Raw genomic sequence first — 20,212 nt, forward strand, 5'->3', positions numbered from 1 at the left:
AATCTATGTATTTCTGTGTGAGCATTTCATATGTAAAGCATAGGAAAAGACTCAGAAAGGTGCACATCCAGAAGGTCACCGAACTCCCCTGTGGCTATAGCTATACCTGGGAGGGAGAGTAAGGCAGAGTATGTATAATTAAATTTGGAAAGAGAGAATTTTTGATTTTTCAGTATTGTTTGAACTTTCAACAGGAAAATGTTTTTATATGTGATTTTATTAATGTATGATTTAAAAATATGAACTAGTTTTCCATTGGTGGAGACCTGAAGATGGCTGTTTCACCCCCAGGGAGAAATATGAGCAAAGGCACCAGGAGAATGGAGTGGTTTGTTAGTACACAGCTTTTACACGGTGGTAACAGGAGAGATGGTCTCCTGTGGTTTATATGGTCCCGAATTGTTGGTTGCAGTTGTTAAGGTAATGACATGTTTCAATAGGTTTGTAAGTGAGTTAGGCAGATACATCTGTGGAAGCCAAATGGTTTGATGGATAGCTCTGTTGGAAGCCTAATTGATTTCACACAGACTCACCAGTGCCTACAGAGCCAGATGCTGCACTGTGGTTATTCTTGAGAATTTTCCCCCTAAGATTAGGTTTATCAGGCAGAGGAGAACAGTGACCAGTTCGTATTTTAAAAAGAAGAGGTACACAGCCTTGATCCTTGCTTAATATTTTTTACCTGTGCCAGAGTACACATATCTTGATAGAATTGGTGTTGTCTCCATATGAAAAGCAGTACTAACCTCCTACCTACCTGCTTTGGGCACTGTTCTAGGCAGCCTAGATGGACAGTTAGACAGACCAGAGTCCTTTCTCTGATCTAATTTTGTATGAAAAATAAATGTAATGTGTAAGAGGCAGGTAGGTGTACATGCTGTGCTGTAGTTCTTAGTTTTACATTCTGACATGGTCTATTTTAAAGCACCTGTAATGTAGAGCATATATTACACAAGTGTTTCTTTTCTGATTTGGGAGCACGTTCATTGTGAGGGTAAGCAACATTCTTTCAAATTGAAGGTCTCAAAGCAACATTCTTTCAAATTGAAGTTCTCAAAATTAACTTTCTCAGTAATAATACTTGAGTAAAAAAAGAGACTAAGGAAAAGAGGATAACTTGCAAATGCTTGTGAATTGGAATTCTCACTCCAGATGTTTATAAATGTTATACTTTATCTCTTGTGCCTAGTGTTAGGAGTCATTTTGATTTCGGGCCGTTTAGTTGGTTTTTAATTAATGAATGAGACCTTTTATTTTCCAATGACAGCTTTATTTTGGGGAAGTGGGCACAAAGTCTTAACAAATGCTGTAGTATGGTTTAGCTATAAAAAAATTCAGGGTTGTTTGAAGAAATACACATCTAAATGAAGAAATACTTTAAGTAGGTTTCTTTAAAAAGTTGCAAGTTTTGGTAATGATTCTGTTGCCTAAAACAGCCAGACTGTTTTTTCTTTAGAGCAAAAGAAACAGACAATACTGAAAAGCTCTGATTTGTATTGTTTCAAGTTTTCCTGAAAGTGGTAAACTGTTTTTGTTTGTTTGTTTGTTTGTTTTTTTACCATTTTGTTACATTTATGTCTGGTTTGATGGGGGAGGAGACAGAGAGTGATAAAGATGGTCAGAAGGATAGTGGTTTGAGTCTCTGAGAGAGAACTGCCTTTGTTGACCTCCTCTCACTTACTCCTGTTAACTCCCACTATCTGGAAAAATATGTGTACCAGGAATTTCACTCTGTAAAGAAATGAAATTTGGAACAATTAATTCATTTTAAACTCATGAGGTTTTCAAGATTCTTTAAAATAAGTGTAAGATATTACACTGAAGCATACTTTAACATTTTGATTAAAGTGAAGCATGAAACAATTTAAATATACCCAGTATGTAAACTTTTAAATGTTATCAGAAAGTGCTTTTTCTTGAAAATACTGGAACGTTTTAGATATTATGAACAGGTGCATAATTAATACTTGGTGTTTTCAAACACTTTTTCTCTAAAATAGAATCCACTCAAGAACCAGTTTTATTAAAGAAATAGCTTCATAAATGCTATAAATGGAGAAAAATGACACTATGCAAAACTAACTAATGACAATGGCTCATATATTTTAAATACTTGTTATATGTTCTTGGCACTGCCATAAGCTATTTACTTATATGATCTCACTTACTTTTTCACAGCAACCCTATGAGGATAGTATCATTTTTATCCCATTTTTCAGGGAAGAAAATAGAAGAATAGAAAAGTTAATAGTTCTTAAGTAGTGAGACTGGGATTCTTGCTTAGATGGTCTGTTTATAGAATACAATTTTTTAAGTATTGTACTGATTCTAAAGCATTTAATGAATATTGGTTTGAAATCAGTGCAGTGGTATGAAAGCTGTGGCTCTTACGGACCTCTGAGAGCTCATTGTTATGTATTTAGGAATTTCGTGAGCTGATTTGTAAACTTTGATACTGTTGAATCAACAATCCTTGGAGTCCTAACACCAGAGAATGGGCAAATCAGGGCTTCTTTTTGTGTGTGTGAAATTGGTTCACTAGCACACCGTTAATAACATTGTTCTCTACTAGCACTATTTGTCAAAGTACAGCTTCCAAAGCCTCACAGTTTAAATGGATATGGATGGAATAAAGACTTACTTTAATAGATTTTTCCCTCAGTGTCATGTGCATTACTGAGATAAACTGTTATTAGTATACTTAGAACTGAGAATATTAAATTTAAAAGAATTTATCCTAAATTTCATAGTAGAAGAGAGCCCCTTTCCTGGCTTCCAGTCTTTTTTCTGAGGATTTTGGAAAGACAGCCCTTGTCAGGTTGACTGCTGTTGATGGAAATAATAAACAATCTATAATAGGAATAGGAAAGAGTTTTATTTGAGCCAAACTGAGGACTGTAGCCTGGGAGACACAGATTCAGGAAGCACTTGAATTGTGTTCTGCTGGACTACGGCATAGGGGAGGCTTATAAAGGCAAGAATCGCAAGCTACATAAGTTGTTTGTCAATTATAATTGGAGCTGGCAAGACGTAAGGGTGCTTGTTAAGTAAGGATCGGTTAGGATATGAAATGGTTGCATAGTAACCGGGGGAGTCCTTGAGACCGTAAGGTCGCAGCTGGCAGTGGCGGGCAGATACTGTTTTGAGAATGGCTGGTAGTGTCCTTCAGTCTGATACAGCTCAGAAAATTCAAGTTCTCAGGACTGCAGGAAATGTGTCTGAAACCACATCCACAATGTCCACTTGGCTCCATTTTGAATGCCTGGAACACAATTTTATATCTAGTCAGAACAAAGGACAAATATCGAACATGACAGGGGTCCATCCTTCAAGTTTTCAAATGAGAAAGTTTAGCAAATATACAGCAAGTCAGCATGACCTTGGTGTCTGGGAAGGGAACCTCATCTTTGAAGGAGTATTATCATTGGCCTCACAGGAGGCGGGGCATTTATCCCTCTCTTCAAAGTGGACATTCTAAGCAATCTGGTAAAATGTGTGTGTTTTTTTTTTTAATGGTTTAATCAGGTGTCCAGTGCATGTTTGATGGCCATAAGGCAGGCATTCTCGTTAGCATAAAGTTAAAGCCAAATCATGTATAAGCCAGAATGACTTCCGCGAACTTCAATGTGTGAAAATTTCTTCAGTTACTACAGAATACAAAAGCAGTAGCTGCACCCAGATTTGAAAGATTCCTTCGACTACTAGCTGAGATAGTCTGAGGAGGAATGGAAAGAAGTTGGGCTAGGGGGCACAGAAGACCATGATAAGAGAATTCAGAGAAGGAAAGTTCATTAAAAAGTAAAACAAAGCAAAACAAAACAAACAGTGGGTGCCTGGAAGGTTTGTAGGATGTGCGTAAGCTTAGTGATTATATGCTTCTTTGATCCATAAAATAATTTTGAGTTTAATTTTGAAACCCTGGTTCTTCATCTTTCCTTGAAACCGTAAAGCATCATTCTCTGCTGATAAGAATCATTTTCTTGATAGTAGTTCAATTTAATAAATGTTTAAGCACTATGAATTGTAATGTTGATGCATTGCATCAAGTTATCAAATTTATCCCCTAATGTTCTCTTTAAGAAGACATATTCTTGCTTGCATATGGTGTTTAATGTATTCACAACGTTCTGTTATGAAAATGCTCTTTTGAACATCTTCACATCCCCAGCTGGATCCTGCTTAGCTGAAGCAAAGCCTACATGAATGATAATGGATGTTCCTGATTGGGATAGTTGTAATAGTCCATTCTTGTCCTGTTTCTTTCACCTCCTTGTTAGTTACTTTTTTGGGATTTTCAGAATTTATGGGTTTATTATTTATTGGAGTAGTTAATGGAAGGAAATAGAAAGGGAAAGGAATGAGTGAGAAAATAAAACAATATGCACACACCAAATAGATGTCAAATGATTACATCCAAAGTTAGTTGCCAGATGGGATACCACTTAAATAAAACAAGGTAACTTATTTTTGTGGATAAAGAGAAGCCTGTGTGAATGAATATTTTATACCAATTCAATTTTATATTTACTTGACTTCATTTTTAATTTGAGGCAAATAGTTTTCTGTCCTTTTCACTTTTTATTAGCTGACTACTTGATAGATTAGAAATGAATGCTTAGGAGTCAGCAAAACCTGGTTTTTAAGTCGTGGCTTGAAAAATTTAGTAATTGTCACTTTGGAAAAGTAACCTCACTTCTGTATTTTCTTGTCCACAGCAGTAGTAATAATCCCTGTGACAGACGACCACAGGAGTTACTGACAAAGCTCCGAGTGCAATGCCTAATCAGAATAGGCGCTCAATAGATGGGAGGGATAGGTATCCACAGATTAAAAAATGGACTGAATGTGAGAAGTATAGGCAATGAATTCTGATATTTGGGAGCTCATGTTAGAGAATTGACAAGTTTTCTTTTTTCTATGAAAGAAACTGAAGTATAATAAAGTAAATTGGGTCTGGATGCTTGGTGATGATGATGGTGGTGATGATGACTTTCCCTCTTTCTGCACAGAATGTTCCCCCAGACCTCTCCATCTGCACCTTTGTGCTGGAACAATCCCTCTCCGTCCGGGCCCTGCAGGAGATGCTGGCTAACACTGTGGAGAAATCAGAAGGGGCAAGTACTTTATTTATGTAGACTTGCAGAATTTTAACGGATTCAGCCACTGTATGAATGATTTCTTTTACAGGTTTTGGAGATTTTCTTTTCACTGAAATAAATCAATTCCTTTTAATTGTTTTCTTAAGTCTGACTTTTTGCTTTATCCACCAGATCTGTGATGTCTTAAAGAACTTCAAAAAAAATCCATCCTCAGGGTGATCTGTCCTTGAACCTCATGCTTATGTCAGTGATTAAATCTTCGGGGTATCTGTCCTTGAACCTCATGCTTATGTCAGTGATTAAAACAGAATCTTTCTTTGAGCATTTGTGTGTTTTCTTACATTTTCAGAGCTGTTGTTTTTACTGTTTCAATTAACTTTATGCATGGCTGTCATTAATCTTTATTTCATTCTCAAATGCCTCTAACCATTTGTCTATGTTCTAAGCTTCCCTATGGCAAGTGAAATTTCATGGCACTCATATATTTTAAGTAACAAAATTATGATGATACAGCTTTAGTCAATTGTAATTTTGCAGACGGCCAATCATTTTCTTCTGAACACTGAAATTCCTACTCTGTCTCCTAATGGAGACATTTTTCTTTGAAAGCTGATTTGGTAATTTAAATTATGTTCTGTTCTATGCTGTGAGTGATTTCTGGGCCACTACCCATTCTTAGCCAATCCATTAACTTCTAGAATTAGGCAGGAGGATAAATGGTAAAATTTTTGTTTCCTATTTGTCACTATAGTAACTGCATTGTGTGGTTTAATAAACTATACTATTTCCAGGAATGAAACTGAAAATTTTTATTTGCCACTGTTGGGCCATATGTTACTGTTATTGTCGTTAATCATTGTTCCAGTTTGGATAAGTAAAAAGATTAAAAGTGATATTATATGGTATAACAAAAAACAAGTGATCATTTCTGATGTAATGTATTTCCATTAGCCTTGTAGTTTTTTAAATTTTAGTGTCACACAGCTTAGGACTTTAATTGGTGTGTGCATTAATTTTAAATTTTAATAGGATACTACTAAATATGTAGGAGAAATTTTAGTGATTTTCATTTGATATTAGACTAACAGGTTATTTTTTAAAAGTTCCAAATATGTTATGTGTATTTTCATTCTTCGAGTTCATTTTTGGCTACAACAATGTTTGAAATTACCATATTAAACTACATAAAGTTTTTTTTTTAATCTTTTTTTTAATGCAAAGCTTTTGGAGTAGGCTTAAATTAAAGAGAAATAAAACCTTTCTCAATTCAACTAGTTTTCTTTTTACCTGGAATAACCCCTCCTGATTTTTAAACATCACTGAGGCGTATCAACTTTGAAATTCAAATCTGTCTTTACAAATAAAAATCCTTTTGCTTTTGTATGAGCATCTGGAAGAGTGTATCCTGTCATTTTTCTTAGCTTTGTATATACCGACTTATGACTAAATTGCCATAAATTTAATTTTTATACTGCTAAGCTGCTTTTTCTAAATTTAAACTTTTGAAAAGATGTTTTATCTCCCCCAGAATCATAAGAGTTGGATTAGGCAAGCTCTGAATTTTCTGTGTATATAAGAAGTGTTGAAAGTGCTATTTTTGGATTTATGTTTTGAGGATACTTACTAGTTGGAATTTCTGGATCCCTCCCTCAATATCTATTTAGTTGAATTTTATTTTGAGTTGAACTCCCTCTAGAAAGTTTCTATCAGAGATGAAGTAATTTATTTGATGTGTGGAACACTATAAAGTCCAGCACAGCTACCATAAGACATTAATTAGAAAATAAAAATTGAGGAAAACCTGCTACAGGAAAGGAACACATTTCACTGAGCTGAATCTCACTTTCAGACCAGTAACTTTTAGGATGAAACTACTGTCAAGTAGCTCAAGAGTATGCTATATTTGGGAGAAAGAAAGATTCTCTCTTAGACCTCAGAGAAGATCTGATGATGCCCAAGAGTGATATCTACAATATTTCACAACCAGTTTGGCACAGGCAACAGTTAATCAGAGTTGACCTCAGCCAGAGTCCTAGAATCAAAGTCTGGAGAGATTTGGAGGGGGTGGGGGTTGTCTGAGTGATTTGGGGGTGTCCTGGAGGAGTCGGTGGTCAGAGTTAGGGAACACTAAGGACTTGAGGCTAAGGTTATTTACCAGGAGGGATCGTTTTTCACTTTAACTACCATCTTAATCATGGTAGTGCAAGCCAGCTAACACCATGTCTGAGTCCATGTGACCAGTGGAGGCTGCTGGCACTTGGAGGAGTCAAGTCTTCAGACTTCATGGAATTCATATCCTCTTTACTAGGGCCTCCTGTGTATCCTTTAATTCATTTGGTAATCTTTGGCAAATACTTTTATAAAGCAAATGTCATCTCAAACAGTAAATTATGCAGTAGATTTGCTTAAAGAAAGAGCCCCTTTTACTTGGATGAGGTATGTCAGCAGTCTAATGTTAATTTTCATGAAATCATTTCATCCCTGACAAATTAACAGCGTATCAAAAAGAATCTTGTGCATTACTTGATTTCCCCACTCTTTCATGGTCAGCTTTCTTTACAAAGCCTTGTTCTTTTTAGAAAACAATCCTTCTTAAATTCTTTGTGTTATTCAACACACTGAATAATATTGATATTATTTAATGTCCAAAATGCTGTCATATGCACAGAGCAATATAAACACACTTGATGAGGATAAGGAAAAAATTTTCCGTCTGGAACCAGCCTTTTCTTTTTGTGGTGAATACAATTTTACTTGTATTTTTGGGTCCCATTGAATAAACACTGGAAGCCTAGCAGGAAATCCCTAACATTGTTGGTGCCAAAACAAATCATGAAGGTTATTGACAATGAAAGGAGACGTATCAGATGAAACAGGAAGAATACTACATAATTTATGAAGTTTTGATTCTACAGAGTTTCTCATTTTAACTATTAGTAAAATAACGAATATATGTGTGGCATAAGAAGCATTCTGAAAGGTTTCATCTACAGGGATTTTCTAAAATACCTGTTTAATAAGAAATGTGTGAAAAAAATGTGTGATAAGACAGATCTAGATCTGGTGTGTGTGTGTGTGTGTGTGTGTGTGTGTGTGTGTGTGTGTGTGTGTGTGTGTATAAAATTCCGTTGAACATCATTTAGCTTTTATTCTTATTCAAAGCATATCAGCAGTAAATAGGCCAAGACCTACTTAGCTTTATCTAAATAGCTGCTCACAAAGCCTTTAAAATTCTGAGTGGCCACATGAAACAAGGAGAAAGTGACTACTGAAGCGGTGTCTACCCCTTTGGCCGAATTTTGTCTGAGCTTCTGTGTAGGCACATCCTTGCTTCTGTAATGTTTTCCTCTTCTCCGCCTGTGTTTCATGTGGTTCTGGATAACTTGCCCAAAGCTGAATCCACCTCTGTCTGTGTCTTCTCACTCTTCAGATTTATTTTGCATACCAGTGATAGAGCACAGGGCCAGAAGCAGGGTTTGTAGAATTTGAGAACTGTCTTGAGAATGCCAGCCGTGCCATGTATTCACTTTGTGGCTTTGGGGAAGGTCAGCCAGGTGTAGTGATCATTGAATGATGATGTATGTGGAATATTTAACATAGATTTAGCAGTGGCTATTTTTTCTTTTTCTTTTCTCTCTTTTTTTTTTTCTTAGTCTGAGCTGTTTCATTTCTCTTTTTTTAATTGAAGTATAGTTGATTTGCAATCTTGTGTTAGTTTCTGGTGTACAGCATAGTGATTCGGTATATATAGATACATGTATTGTATATTTTTCAGATTCTTTTCTATTATATAAGCTATTGAATATAGTTCCCTGTGCTGTACAGTAGGACCTTTTTGTTTATCTATTGTGCACATAGTACTTTGTATCTCTTAATCCCAAACTCCTAATTTATTCTTCCACCCCTTTTTCCCCTGATAACCATGAGTTTGTTTTCTATGTCTGTGAGTCTGTTTCTTTGTGTAAAATAAGTTCATTTGTCTCATTTTTTTAGATTCCACATATAAGTGATACCATATGATATTTGTCTTCCTCTGTCTGACTTAACTTCACTTAGTATGATAATCTCTAGGTTCATCCATGTTGCTACAAATGGCATTATTTCATTTTTCATGGCTGAGTAGTATTCCTGTGTGTGTGTGTGTGTGTGTGTGTGTGTGTGTGTGTGTGTGTGTGTGTGTGTGTGTTTGTGTATACCACATCATTATCCATTCATCTGTCAGTGGACATATAGGTTGTTTCCGTGTTTTGGCTGTTGTAAATTGTGATGCTGTGAACATCAGGGTGCATGTATCTTTTCAAATTGGAGTTTTCTCCAGGTAATATGCCCAGGAGTGGGAATGTTGGATCATATGGTAAAGTCTGTATTAAGATTTTTAAGGAATCTCTGTAACAGTGGCTATTTTTATTGTTTTATTTATTCTCATTCTCATACCTGTATATTTCCTTGGTTGGACTGTTGCTAATCTTTGACTGCCTTTCCGCTAGCTTTGGTGGCTTCCTTCTCTGAGCTCTTGGCTGGTCCTAGACCCCTCTCCTTTCCTCCAGTTCTGGCATGTAGTCTTGCCAGTTCAGTGATAGCACAGTTATGTTAAAAGACAGAGTCAGTGATAACATTTGCTTATTTCTGTGTGTGTTCTAGTTAATGAAGTTTAGTAAGTTAGGTGATCCAATGCTTTTAGCTATTTGTTTTATTATACCTTGCTTAATTCACAAACATTTAGGATGAACACTTTCTCCATACAATTCTATTTTTGTAATGTCTAGTTTAATGTAAGGATTTCATTTCACTGAAGCACAGATATGAAGTGAGAGTTGACACAGTATAATGGAAAGAACTCTAGTTTTGCAGTCTATGACGTTTATTGAAATTCTTTTCCAAATAATTAATAATAATTTTCCAAGTAATATTTGTAATGGTTATCATTTGTTGATAAGGCATGGCTTTTGTTTAATGCCATGAATATATTAAGTGGCTTACTTGTATATACTATTAAGGAGAGTGTATTTTACAATTATAACATTAACTGTTCTTCCTGTGATTTGGTTTAGCTGTTTCTGGGAGAATTGTAGGAGAACTGTCCCTTTTGACTTCAGCTTGTAGCCACTTGACTATTGGTACCTTGTTGTTAGACTATTAGTAGCTTGAACCCAGAAATAAAATAAAATTAAACCAATATTTGCCCCTTACATCCTGCTTTTTGGTGGAGAAGTAGGTTGAAATTAGTAATTTCGGTGATTGTGATTGGTATCATTCATCCAGTTTATGTCATATATTTTCCTCATTATTGTAGGTAATTGGTAATTTTCTATAATTTAAAATACAAATGACACTCTAAATATAAAATTCACAATGTAAATATTATAAATACTATTTATGATCAGTAAGTCATGCAGTTCTAATCATTCAGTTATTTAATGCAAACTTCAAACATAATAATATGAGATATACTTTATAAGGTTCTGTGGCTAGAAAGATGAATAATAAGTGATTTTGTCATCAGTACGTTCATGGTCTAATGCAGGAATAGAAGAACTATTATAGTACAATATGCTGTGTGTCATCATAGAAGTGTAGATATAACTACAGTGTTAGCACAGGAAGGAACTGGGTATGTGGAGCTTGGCATTACTCTTGAATTTTCTTTGGACTTTCTACAATCATTTCTAAGACAAGAAGAAATAATATTAAACCAATTAATATGAGAATCATTTAAAATGTTCTCCGAGGAACAATTTGATCTCATTAGGCTATTGATCTCATTAGGCTATTCTTTAGAATTCTGTTAGAAAATAGCACTTGCCAGGACAGTGTGTAACATATCCAGAGATATTCTTAATATGATGTTTTATGTTTCAATTTAATGAAATGATTTATTATTTTACATGAAATGTAAGAATATTTCATATTTCTAACTTATATACTGTCTTGTAATTAAAGTTATAAAATACCACAGTGACTTAATTACTTATAGAGAGAAACATCAGAGTCAGACATGCTCAGTTTATGAAAAAGGAAGTTATAGAATATAGAGTATTATTAATACAGTTGTGCCATTCTTCTAATAAAACCTCTGCTTTTTGAAAGCATGTCGTCCGAGAATATTCAAAAATGTGTCAAGAATCAAGCAGCTGAATTTACTGGTAAATGAGGTTTTTTTAAGTACATTTTTTAAACATTGAAGCACCATAAATGGGTTTTTAAAAAATACATTTATCAAACATTGAAGTACCAATTTCAGGCAAGTAATTGCACTTAAGATCATTTTATATGAATGTAAGATCAGAAGCTGCAGTTCAGGAAGATCTGTGCTGAGTTTCATAGTGGGTTAAGCACATAGATTGTAGAGCAAACTCCTTGAGTTAAATTACTGGGAATCTTGGGAAAGCTGTGCCTCAGTTTTGTCGTTTATAAAGTGGGGGAAATAATAGTGTTGTTGTAAGACTCCAAGAAGTCAATATAACTAAAATGTATAGAACATTCATGACACACAGGAAGCACTATAGCTGTGCTGTTGTCTTGACTATTATGGTGTTTGCTTTAGGAATGCAAATGTTTTCTCCAGCAGATTGGTTGAAATATTAAAAACATATTTGATCCATATATTAAAAGCCAAATAAGGAAACAGCATCAAAACTCCCAATTACCTGAAGGCTCCAGAGAGTTGGGCTCCAGAGAGTTGGAAAAAAAGCAGGGAGATTTAGAAAATGGAATTGGTACAGTTGAGTTTCCCATTTTTCAGGCTTTTAGCCTGAAAGTCGGCTCAAGTCAGTACTATGTAGTTGCTAAAATACTGAAAGGACATGAACAGTCTCTCTAAAGACAGAATTCTGGGCCTTTGGAAAGTCAAGGAGTAATTTTGGAAAAGAGAAATACAGAGAGAGAGAGCCCCAGATTCTATGCATAAACTCTACCCACGTCTCTAGCTCATGCTTAAGTGGTGGGCAGGTGTCAGTTCAGTTACCACTGCTCAGAGCAATACTGAACTGAGATTCGCAGTCAAAATGCCACCAGGCATTTTGCATTTTGCAGTTTGAGTCTCACCAAGTTGATTGCCTGCTAAAACAAATACAGCAGTGTTCTTCAGAGGTATATAGCAGAATCCAGAATCTCAACAACATAAAAGGACAGGATGAAATTCATAATTGCTTGACATATGTAGAAATATGCAAATATGACCTGATCTCAAGGCTACCAAGAACAACCCAGTAATGACCTTACCAGACAAGGATTTTTAGGAGCTATTATGACTGTGTTCAGTGAAATCAAGGAAAATATGTTTACAGTGAACAAAAAGATTCAAAAACTCAATGTACAAAAATTAGTCAAAGAAACAAAAATGGAATTTTTAGGCCTGAAAACTGAAATATCTGAAAAGTTTACATGTCTAGCAAATGGTAGACCTGGGATACAACTCCATCTCCGTTGGGCTCTGAAGTCTATGCTTTTGAGCTCTTTACTATGGATTATCTGTGTAGTGAGAGGAGAGCAGTGGGAGAGCCTGAGGAAGTCACTACTGAAGCAGTGGGAGAAGAGGAGGGGGATCCTCTGGAAGGCTCCGGGAAGTTGCAGTCTGAGAGATGAGAGGACAGTCAGGAGAGAATATTTTCAGAAGCAGTGTGTAGTAGTTTCTGTGATTGCTGTAACAGGTTACTCCGGGCCTGGTGGCTTGAAACACCATGAACTTTATTATCTTAAGGTTCTTAAGGAAGAAGTCTAAAATTTGTCTCAATGGGCTAAAATCAAGGTGTTGGCAGGACTGTATGACTTTGGTGGCTCTAGGGAGGAATCCATTTCCTTGCCTTTTCTAACTTCCATTCTTGACTGGTGGGCCATCCCCCATCTTCAAAGCCAGCAACATACTATCATGTTACATATCCACATACTCTGTGGATTAGGATGTGGATGTCTTTGGGGTGCTATTATTTGGCCTACTACATCATGGAAGTACTGGGTTTCAGTAAGATGTTGGCAACATCACATGAAAATCAGAAATCTAGTTGTATAAGGACTGAAAAGTGTACTTTAGTTTGACAGCAGCCTGGCTTTTCTGCAAATCAGTCGATATTAATTTCAGTCTATCTTTTATATAGATACAAATTCATAGCTTTACACACATTTTACATTTAAAAGACTTTATTCTCTGAAGAGTTTTCTGAATTTTCAGTATTTATTGGTCATTCCAAAAATGGTCCTTAATTTTTCTTTAATATTTCTATCTAAATATACTTAATATTCTTTTATGTCTTTATTCTTCTGGTATTTTGGTACATGTTCAGGGGCACAACATCTCAAAGACTTACTTGTTCAAGGTTTGGGCTGGCAGGGCAGGTATCAAAAATTAAAAGTTAATGTTGCTTCCATTCTGGTTTTTATTTTCATATTAATTTTTTTCCATTTGCTATCTCTTCATTAAAGTGAATTGGGGTAGTGTGGGGAAAGAGGAAGGGTTAACAAAGGGACCAGAGCCAAAGACTGAACAGGGCTAATTTTGATAAAGAAAAACAATACTGCACTCACAGTTTTTATTTTTGTGTCATCAAGATGCCTGCCTGGACTATGGGGTAGGGCATCAGTACATTTTATACATTAATACTGGTAAAAGTCATTAATGACACATAAAGAGCACAACCGACAAAACAAAAAAATAAATAAATGGGACTACAACAAACTAAAAAGGTTCTACACAGCAAAATAAACAACAAAGTGAAAAGACAACCTATGGAATGGGAAAAATATTTGCAAACCATATTATGTGATAAGGGATTAATATCCAAAATATACAAAAAACTCATGCAATTCAATAGCTAAATAATTCAATTAAAAATGGACAAAAGACCTAAATAAACGTTTTTCTAAAGAAGATATGCAAAAGGCCAACAGATACATGAAAATATGCTCAATCAACATCACAAGTCATTAGGGAAATGCAGTTCAGAACCACAATGAGGTGTCACCTCACAGCTGTTAGGATGGCCATCATCAAAAAGATAAGAGGTAACAAAAACTGGTGAGGTTATGAAGAAAGGGGAATCCTTGTGCACTCTTGGTGGGATTGTAAAACTATGAGAAACAGTATGGGGGATCCTCAAAAACTAAAAATGGATCTACCATATATGATCCAGCAGTTTCACTTCTTGGAGTATATCCAAAGGAAATGAAAACACTAACTGGAAGAGATATCTGCACCCCCATGTTCATTGCAGGATTACGATAGCCAAGACGCAGAAGCATCCTAAGTGTGTATTGATGGATGAATGGATAAAGAAATTGTGGTATACATGCACAGTGGAATATCTTTCAGTTGTAAAAAATGAGGAAATCCTGCCATTTGTGACATTTTGGATGGACCTTGAGGGTATTCTGTGTAGTGAAATAAGTCAGAGAAAGACAGATACTATATGATGTCACTTATATGTGGATTCTGAAACAACAGCAAAACGAACTCATAGAAAAATAAATCAGATTTGTGGTTACCAGAGGTAGACAGGGGGAATTGGAGGAAAGTGGTCAGAAGGTACAGATTTCCAGTTATAAGATAAATAAGCACAAGGGCTATAGTGTACAGCATGATGTCTATAGTCACCACTGCCGCGTGGTATAGGGAAGTTGCTAAGAGAGGACATCTAAGAGTTCTCATTGCAAGGGAAACATTAAAAAAAATTTTTTGCTATCTCTTTATTTTATCTACATGAGATGATGGATGCTAACTAAAGTTACTACGTAATCATTTCACAAATTAAGTCATTATGCCATAGAATTTAAGCTTATACCGTAATATATGACATATGTCAATTATATCTTAATAAAACTGGGAAAAGTAATTAGTGCCTACCATGCATGTAGTATAAAAATATACTTAAATTTCAATTTAAACTTAAATTCTGGAACCATTTCAATCTCCTATTTTCATAACAGTAATACAGCAATGTATAAAATGAAAGTACCTTCTTTGTAATCCTTTCTCCCCCTGAAGATAACGACAGCTAAGATTGGTTTATATCCATCTTGAACATCATGTATAAAAATATTCTTACATAAACAAGATCATAATAGAGACTGTTATACCATCTTCTACTACTTAATCATATATGCTTAGAAAAGTAGGGACACAAATAGTCAAAAGGAAGAGAATCCAGATTTAATTGATCAGGGCTCTGGCTCAGACTGTGCATAGTTCTCTTGACTCTGTTCTTCTCTGTTTGTTTGGTTCTTGAGCTAGTTTCCCTCATGATTACAGCGTGACTGCAGCAATTTCAGGGATGCTAACCAAATCAGCATCACCCATAGGCACACAAAGGAGCTGACTTTCTTACTTTGTGAGAGTAAAGAGGTTTTCCCAGAAACCTCCTGGTAGCCTGCCCCTTACCCACTGTCACATACTCATGCCCACATTACTTACTGGCAAGGGGAAATGTGGCCAACACAACTGGCTTAGAGCATGAGGATGGATAGAGGAAAGGATACTGCTACAAAATTAGGGCTTGAGGGGAAGAAGGAGTAGGGTTATATATGTAAATGAATTTTGGGTAATTTCTTACCTTCTTTGCTATGATACACAGCAGACATGGAGTTAGCATCCTTCTGCCTTAGTTAAAAAAAATTTATTTATGTTTGGAACCCTCCAGTTTCTTGAGCCAAACCAGGTCTAGCCAGTTAAATCCTCATGTGGGAGAAGAAATTGAGTCTGTGCTCAGTTGTCTCTATAGCTGGGGAGTGGAAAACCCAAGTCTCTACTTCACTCACCTGTCTCGTGCAGTATTTATTCCACAAGAGTGCACTGGGTAGCTATTGTGAATTCTGAGCTGGAGATACAGACATAAATAAAATGAATTTTTACTCTTGAGGAGTTCAGTGATCTAATAGTGAAGAGAAAAGGTAAATCAATTATTGAATGTGGGTGAACTATGCTTTGATAGTGAACAGTTCAATGAGAGTACAGAGGAGACCGCTGATTACTTACCCAACACTACGTCCCCTGTGTGAAGGCATACATACCGTCATAAATGGCTGAGGTCTTCAACAGGGAAAAGCAGTGAAAAGCTTATGGATTGTTCTGTTTATATTGTAGACAATATGATGTTACTAGCTGTTTATATTGAAACTGAAATTCCCCGGTATTTAGTAAAAGCTTAACATTTTATTTCAAAAGGCTGGGTTTTATTTACCTTGCTGTTCAAGAACATCTCTGATAAAGCATAAATACTGCTTTGGGAATGGAGCTGTGATGCTAATAAGTTAACGAATTTACTGGCTTGATGTGTTGGTTAGCCAGCATCCTGTCTAAAGCCTCTGTGCATAACCATCTACCTGTCTTCCATCTGTGAAATTGGTGCAGTGATTTAAAAAGTGAATGTAATAATCTCCTAAAGAACTTACAGCTAACAAATACTCACTGAGCAACAACTATTTATCTACTGCTTATGTGACTGGGGCCATTTGTCTGTGGTTGAAATCTGCACCTTCTATTTGTAGACATTTTCTTACTGTCTTTCTGTCTCTAGAAAGACTGCTTTCTACTCTGAAGCTCTGGATACTGCATATTTCTATGTATTTGAGTGATGTGGTTTCCAGAGACTTCAGCACCAAACCCAATAAGGAGGTCAATTTAATCAACATGTAATTTAATTACACTGCCACAGTTACACACTGTTTTAGATTAGGAATCTTGAATGTACAGATTATTTTATTTGATTAGTGTCATTCAGTTTGAGCATCTTCCTCAGTTTTTTTGTATTTAAAATAAAAAGTATTTTTCATGTGTAAATGTTTGATAGCAAATGAATCAGATAGTAAATTTATGTGATAAACTGTTCCTGAATTTACCAGTGATTTAAAGATATTCATAACCTATTGAGCCAAACCACTTCTAATTTTTATTCTCCTAAAGTATACTTTCTTAAAACATTCTAGTTTAATTTGACAGAATACATCCTTCTTTCACTACTTTTTATCAAATGCTCTCTCCATTACTCCCCCCACCCCCTCAACTAGTGCTGTTTGTTACCTTTCTTGAGTTTTCTCCAAAATTTCTTTCCTTCTGACACACTATGTATTTCTGTTTTTATTTTTTAAATAGATTGTCCTCATTAGAATGTAAATCCTATGAGTTCAGAGCTTTTGATCTGTTGTGTTCGCTTGCATTACCACTAACACTAGGGCAACGCATGTTATGAACCAGATATTCAGTAAATATTTGCTGACCTGAAGGATTGCAAAACAGGATTTATAAACCAAAATTAAGGGGCTGAAAATTGCCTCAAATTCTGTGTCTACTGCTATGGTAAGAGTTCTGACCCTAGGCAGAACTTTGACTGTTAGGCGCAGCTATTTTTCACCTTGTCCTGCTTTATTGTGACAGAAAAGGAATGTATTTAGAAGGGGGTTAGGTAATCATGTATCCTTGTTTGCCTGGCACAGTTCAAAGTAACACATGTCATGGTTAATTCCTGTTACCCCCCTTTCACTGTCTCATAGTGTCCCAGGCTGGGTGAGAAATTATGTGGCCATCCCCAGTTATGGTTGGTACCTTTGTGAATCAGATAAAAGTTACAGAACTGTTCCCCAGAAAAAATTAGATCATTTCCACTCATACAAAATCATATAGTTTCAGATTTGGAGACTTAAAAGAAATCCAGGCAACTCTTTTGACTTGTAGACACACACTCTCAGGGTCTATACTTTTATGCAGCTAATCTCAGAGCTGTGAGAGAAAGATAGAGACCAGTGGGAATCCATATACCTTTAAGACCAGATGGAACATTCTGACAGTGAGCGTGAGGCCAGGACTGGCGGTATGATTATCTTCATGTGACTTCTGAGATAATGATGAGGCCATGAGCTCTAAGACCACTTGGAGCTGGTTTAGAGTTCTTTACTGGAACAGGAAACCTTAGGATTGTCCTTCGACTAATGACAGGGTCCAGAGAGCTGTACACCAAGGGCACACAGAATGGGCTCTGTGTTGTCGGGCACAGATTTCCATAGTTCTGGAGAAAGTGAACCTCATATGAGATAAAAAGAACCTATTGAAATCATTGCATTATTTGACATGAGAAAAAAGTGTCCCAATGAGATTAGACAGCTCAAAGAGAAAGAGAGGGATGACAGGTAAATGACAGCAGAGACAACAGAAGAAGCAACATTAATCTGGCAAAATTTAATGCTCCAGAAGCTAGAGTTACTTGCATTTGTTCACTTTACAGATGTATAATGAATAACTGTAAATGGGGAGGGAGAGCCTGCAGGACAGGACGTAAGTGGAATCTGTGTGTTGTAAACATAAACAACAGTATCTTGGGGGGTGAAGGAATAAAAACAAGATTCCAGGGGAAAAGATTAAAAACAGATTGTCTTTACACACCCAAGGCCTGGAGCTTTTGTTTTGTTTTGTTTCTAGTAGAGGTTTACAGAAGTATTAGTGTATATAACAATTCTGTTATGAGTAGGAAAATGAATTATATCGTGTATTTATTCATGAGGTATAATTTCTATACTTCCAGAATGGATTGGAGGTAAATGTTTCATACATATGTAAATTCAGTAGACTTGAAGGCAGTGACGACACCGTAAGGAGTTTTTGGTTCATCTGAAGACTGTTCAGGAATTGCTTAGAAAGAAATCTGTGCACAGGGTGGATGCAGCCAGTGATTAGATCGCACTCCCGATGTTCTGTCCAGGACTGCTTTGATTATGGCTTCTTTCTAGGTCTTTAGCTTGCCCTGCAACTGTTGAACAACTGTACCCTGAGCAGACTATTCCTAATTTGATTGTTGCCAGGTGACCTCAGTTTTTAATGAAGGGATGTAAGTCTTTAGTTTTCCTTTGTGCCTATCTTTACTTAGGTTTTCAAACTGTCCATTCTCTATCCAAATTGGACTTACCTGAATATGCGCTATTTTCCCCAGTTACATAAACTCACATTCTTACCACCCTAGTTCCCCAGCTTAGAATTCTGGGCCTTTCAGAAGTTTACCCCATCCTTCTGTGCTTATCAAGAAGGTGTCTTCCTGGAAGCTTTTCATAATCCTTCCAGCCAGAAGTAATATTTCTACTCCTGCATCCATGTCACTGGGTGTTTAAGTTTTCCTATATTTCTCTCATTTTATAATAATTGTTTGGTATGTCATACATAATTTCTTTACACTAGGATATGTATTTTTAATATCTGAAAATGTTTTTATTTCACTTAATTTTTTAAAGCAGTTTTAGATTTACAGAAAATTGTTTGGAAATGTCTCATAGCCTTTCTCTTCCTCCACACCCCCTGATATAGTATCTTGCATTAGTGTGGTGCATTTGCTATAGATGATGAACCAGTATTGACAAGTCATTATCACTCAGTTCATAGTCTACATTAGGGTTCACTCTTTGTGCTGTACATTCTAAAAGTTTTCACAAATATGTAATGTCACATATCTATCATTACGGATATCATACAGAATAATTCTACTGCCCTGAAAGACCCCTGTGCTTCACCTATTCATGCCTCCCTCCCTCTAACCAATGATCTTTTTACTGTCCCCGTAGTTTTGCCTTTTCCATAATGTCATATACTTAGAATCATACAGTTTGTAGCCTTTTCATACTGATTTCTTTCATATAGCAATATACATTTAAGGTTTCTTTATGTCTCTTCCTAGCTTGATAGCTCATTTCTTTTTATTACTCAGTAATATTCTATGCTTATATGTACAGTAGTTTGCCTATCTATTTACCTATTGAAGAACATCTTTGTTGCTTCCAAGATTTGGCAATTATGAATAAAGCTGCTGTAAACTCATGTGCAGGTTTTCATGTAGAAATAAGCTTCCAGCTCTTTAGGGTAAATACCAAGGAAAGAGATTGCTGGATCATATGTTAAGAGTATGTTTATTTTGGTAATCACCTGCCAAACTGACTTCCAAAGTGACTGTACCATGTTCTGTTCTTGTTGCTCCACATCCTCATCAGCATGTGGTGGTGTCAGTTTTTGGATTTTAGCCATTTTAATAGTTGTGTAGTGGTATCTGATTTGTTATTTTAATTTGCAAACTGCTGGTTGTTGACCATCTTTTCATATGCTTATTTGCCATGTGATTTTTTTTTTTTTTTGTAATGTCTCAATAGACATT

At 35.9% G+C, this 20,212-nt stretch overlaps 1 protein-coding gene across 7 annotated transcripts in view; it reads left to right on the plus strand.

Moving 5' to 3' along the window:
- Window positions 1–20,212, plus strand: part of RYR2 (ryanodine receptor 2) — a 543,025-nt gene that overhangs the window by 176,170 nt on the left and 346,643 nt on the right. For all 7 annotated transcript variants that reach the window (XM_074373272.1, XM_074373273.1, XM_074373274.1 and 4 more), the window contains exon 3: window positions 5,010–5,118. In XM_074373272.1, the coding sequence (XP_074229373.1) occupies window positions 5,010–5,118 (109 nt within the window). The remainder of the gene's footprint in view (window positions 1–5,009; window positions 5,119–20,212) is intronic.

This window comes from Camelus bactrianus, chromosome 11 (genome assembly GCF_048773025.1).
Source record: "Camelus bactrianus isolate YW-2024 breed Bactrian camel chromosome 11, ASM4877302v1, whole genome shotgun sequence".
Classification (NCBI taxonomy): domain Eukaryota; kingdom Metazoa; phylum Chordata; class Mammalia; order Artiodactyla; family Camelidae; genus Camelus; species Camelus bactrianus.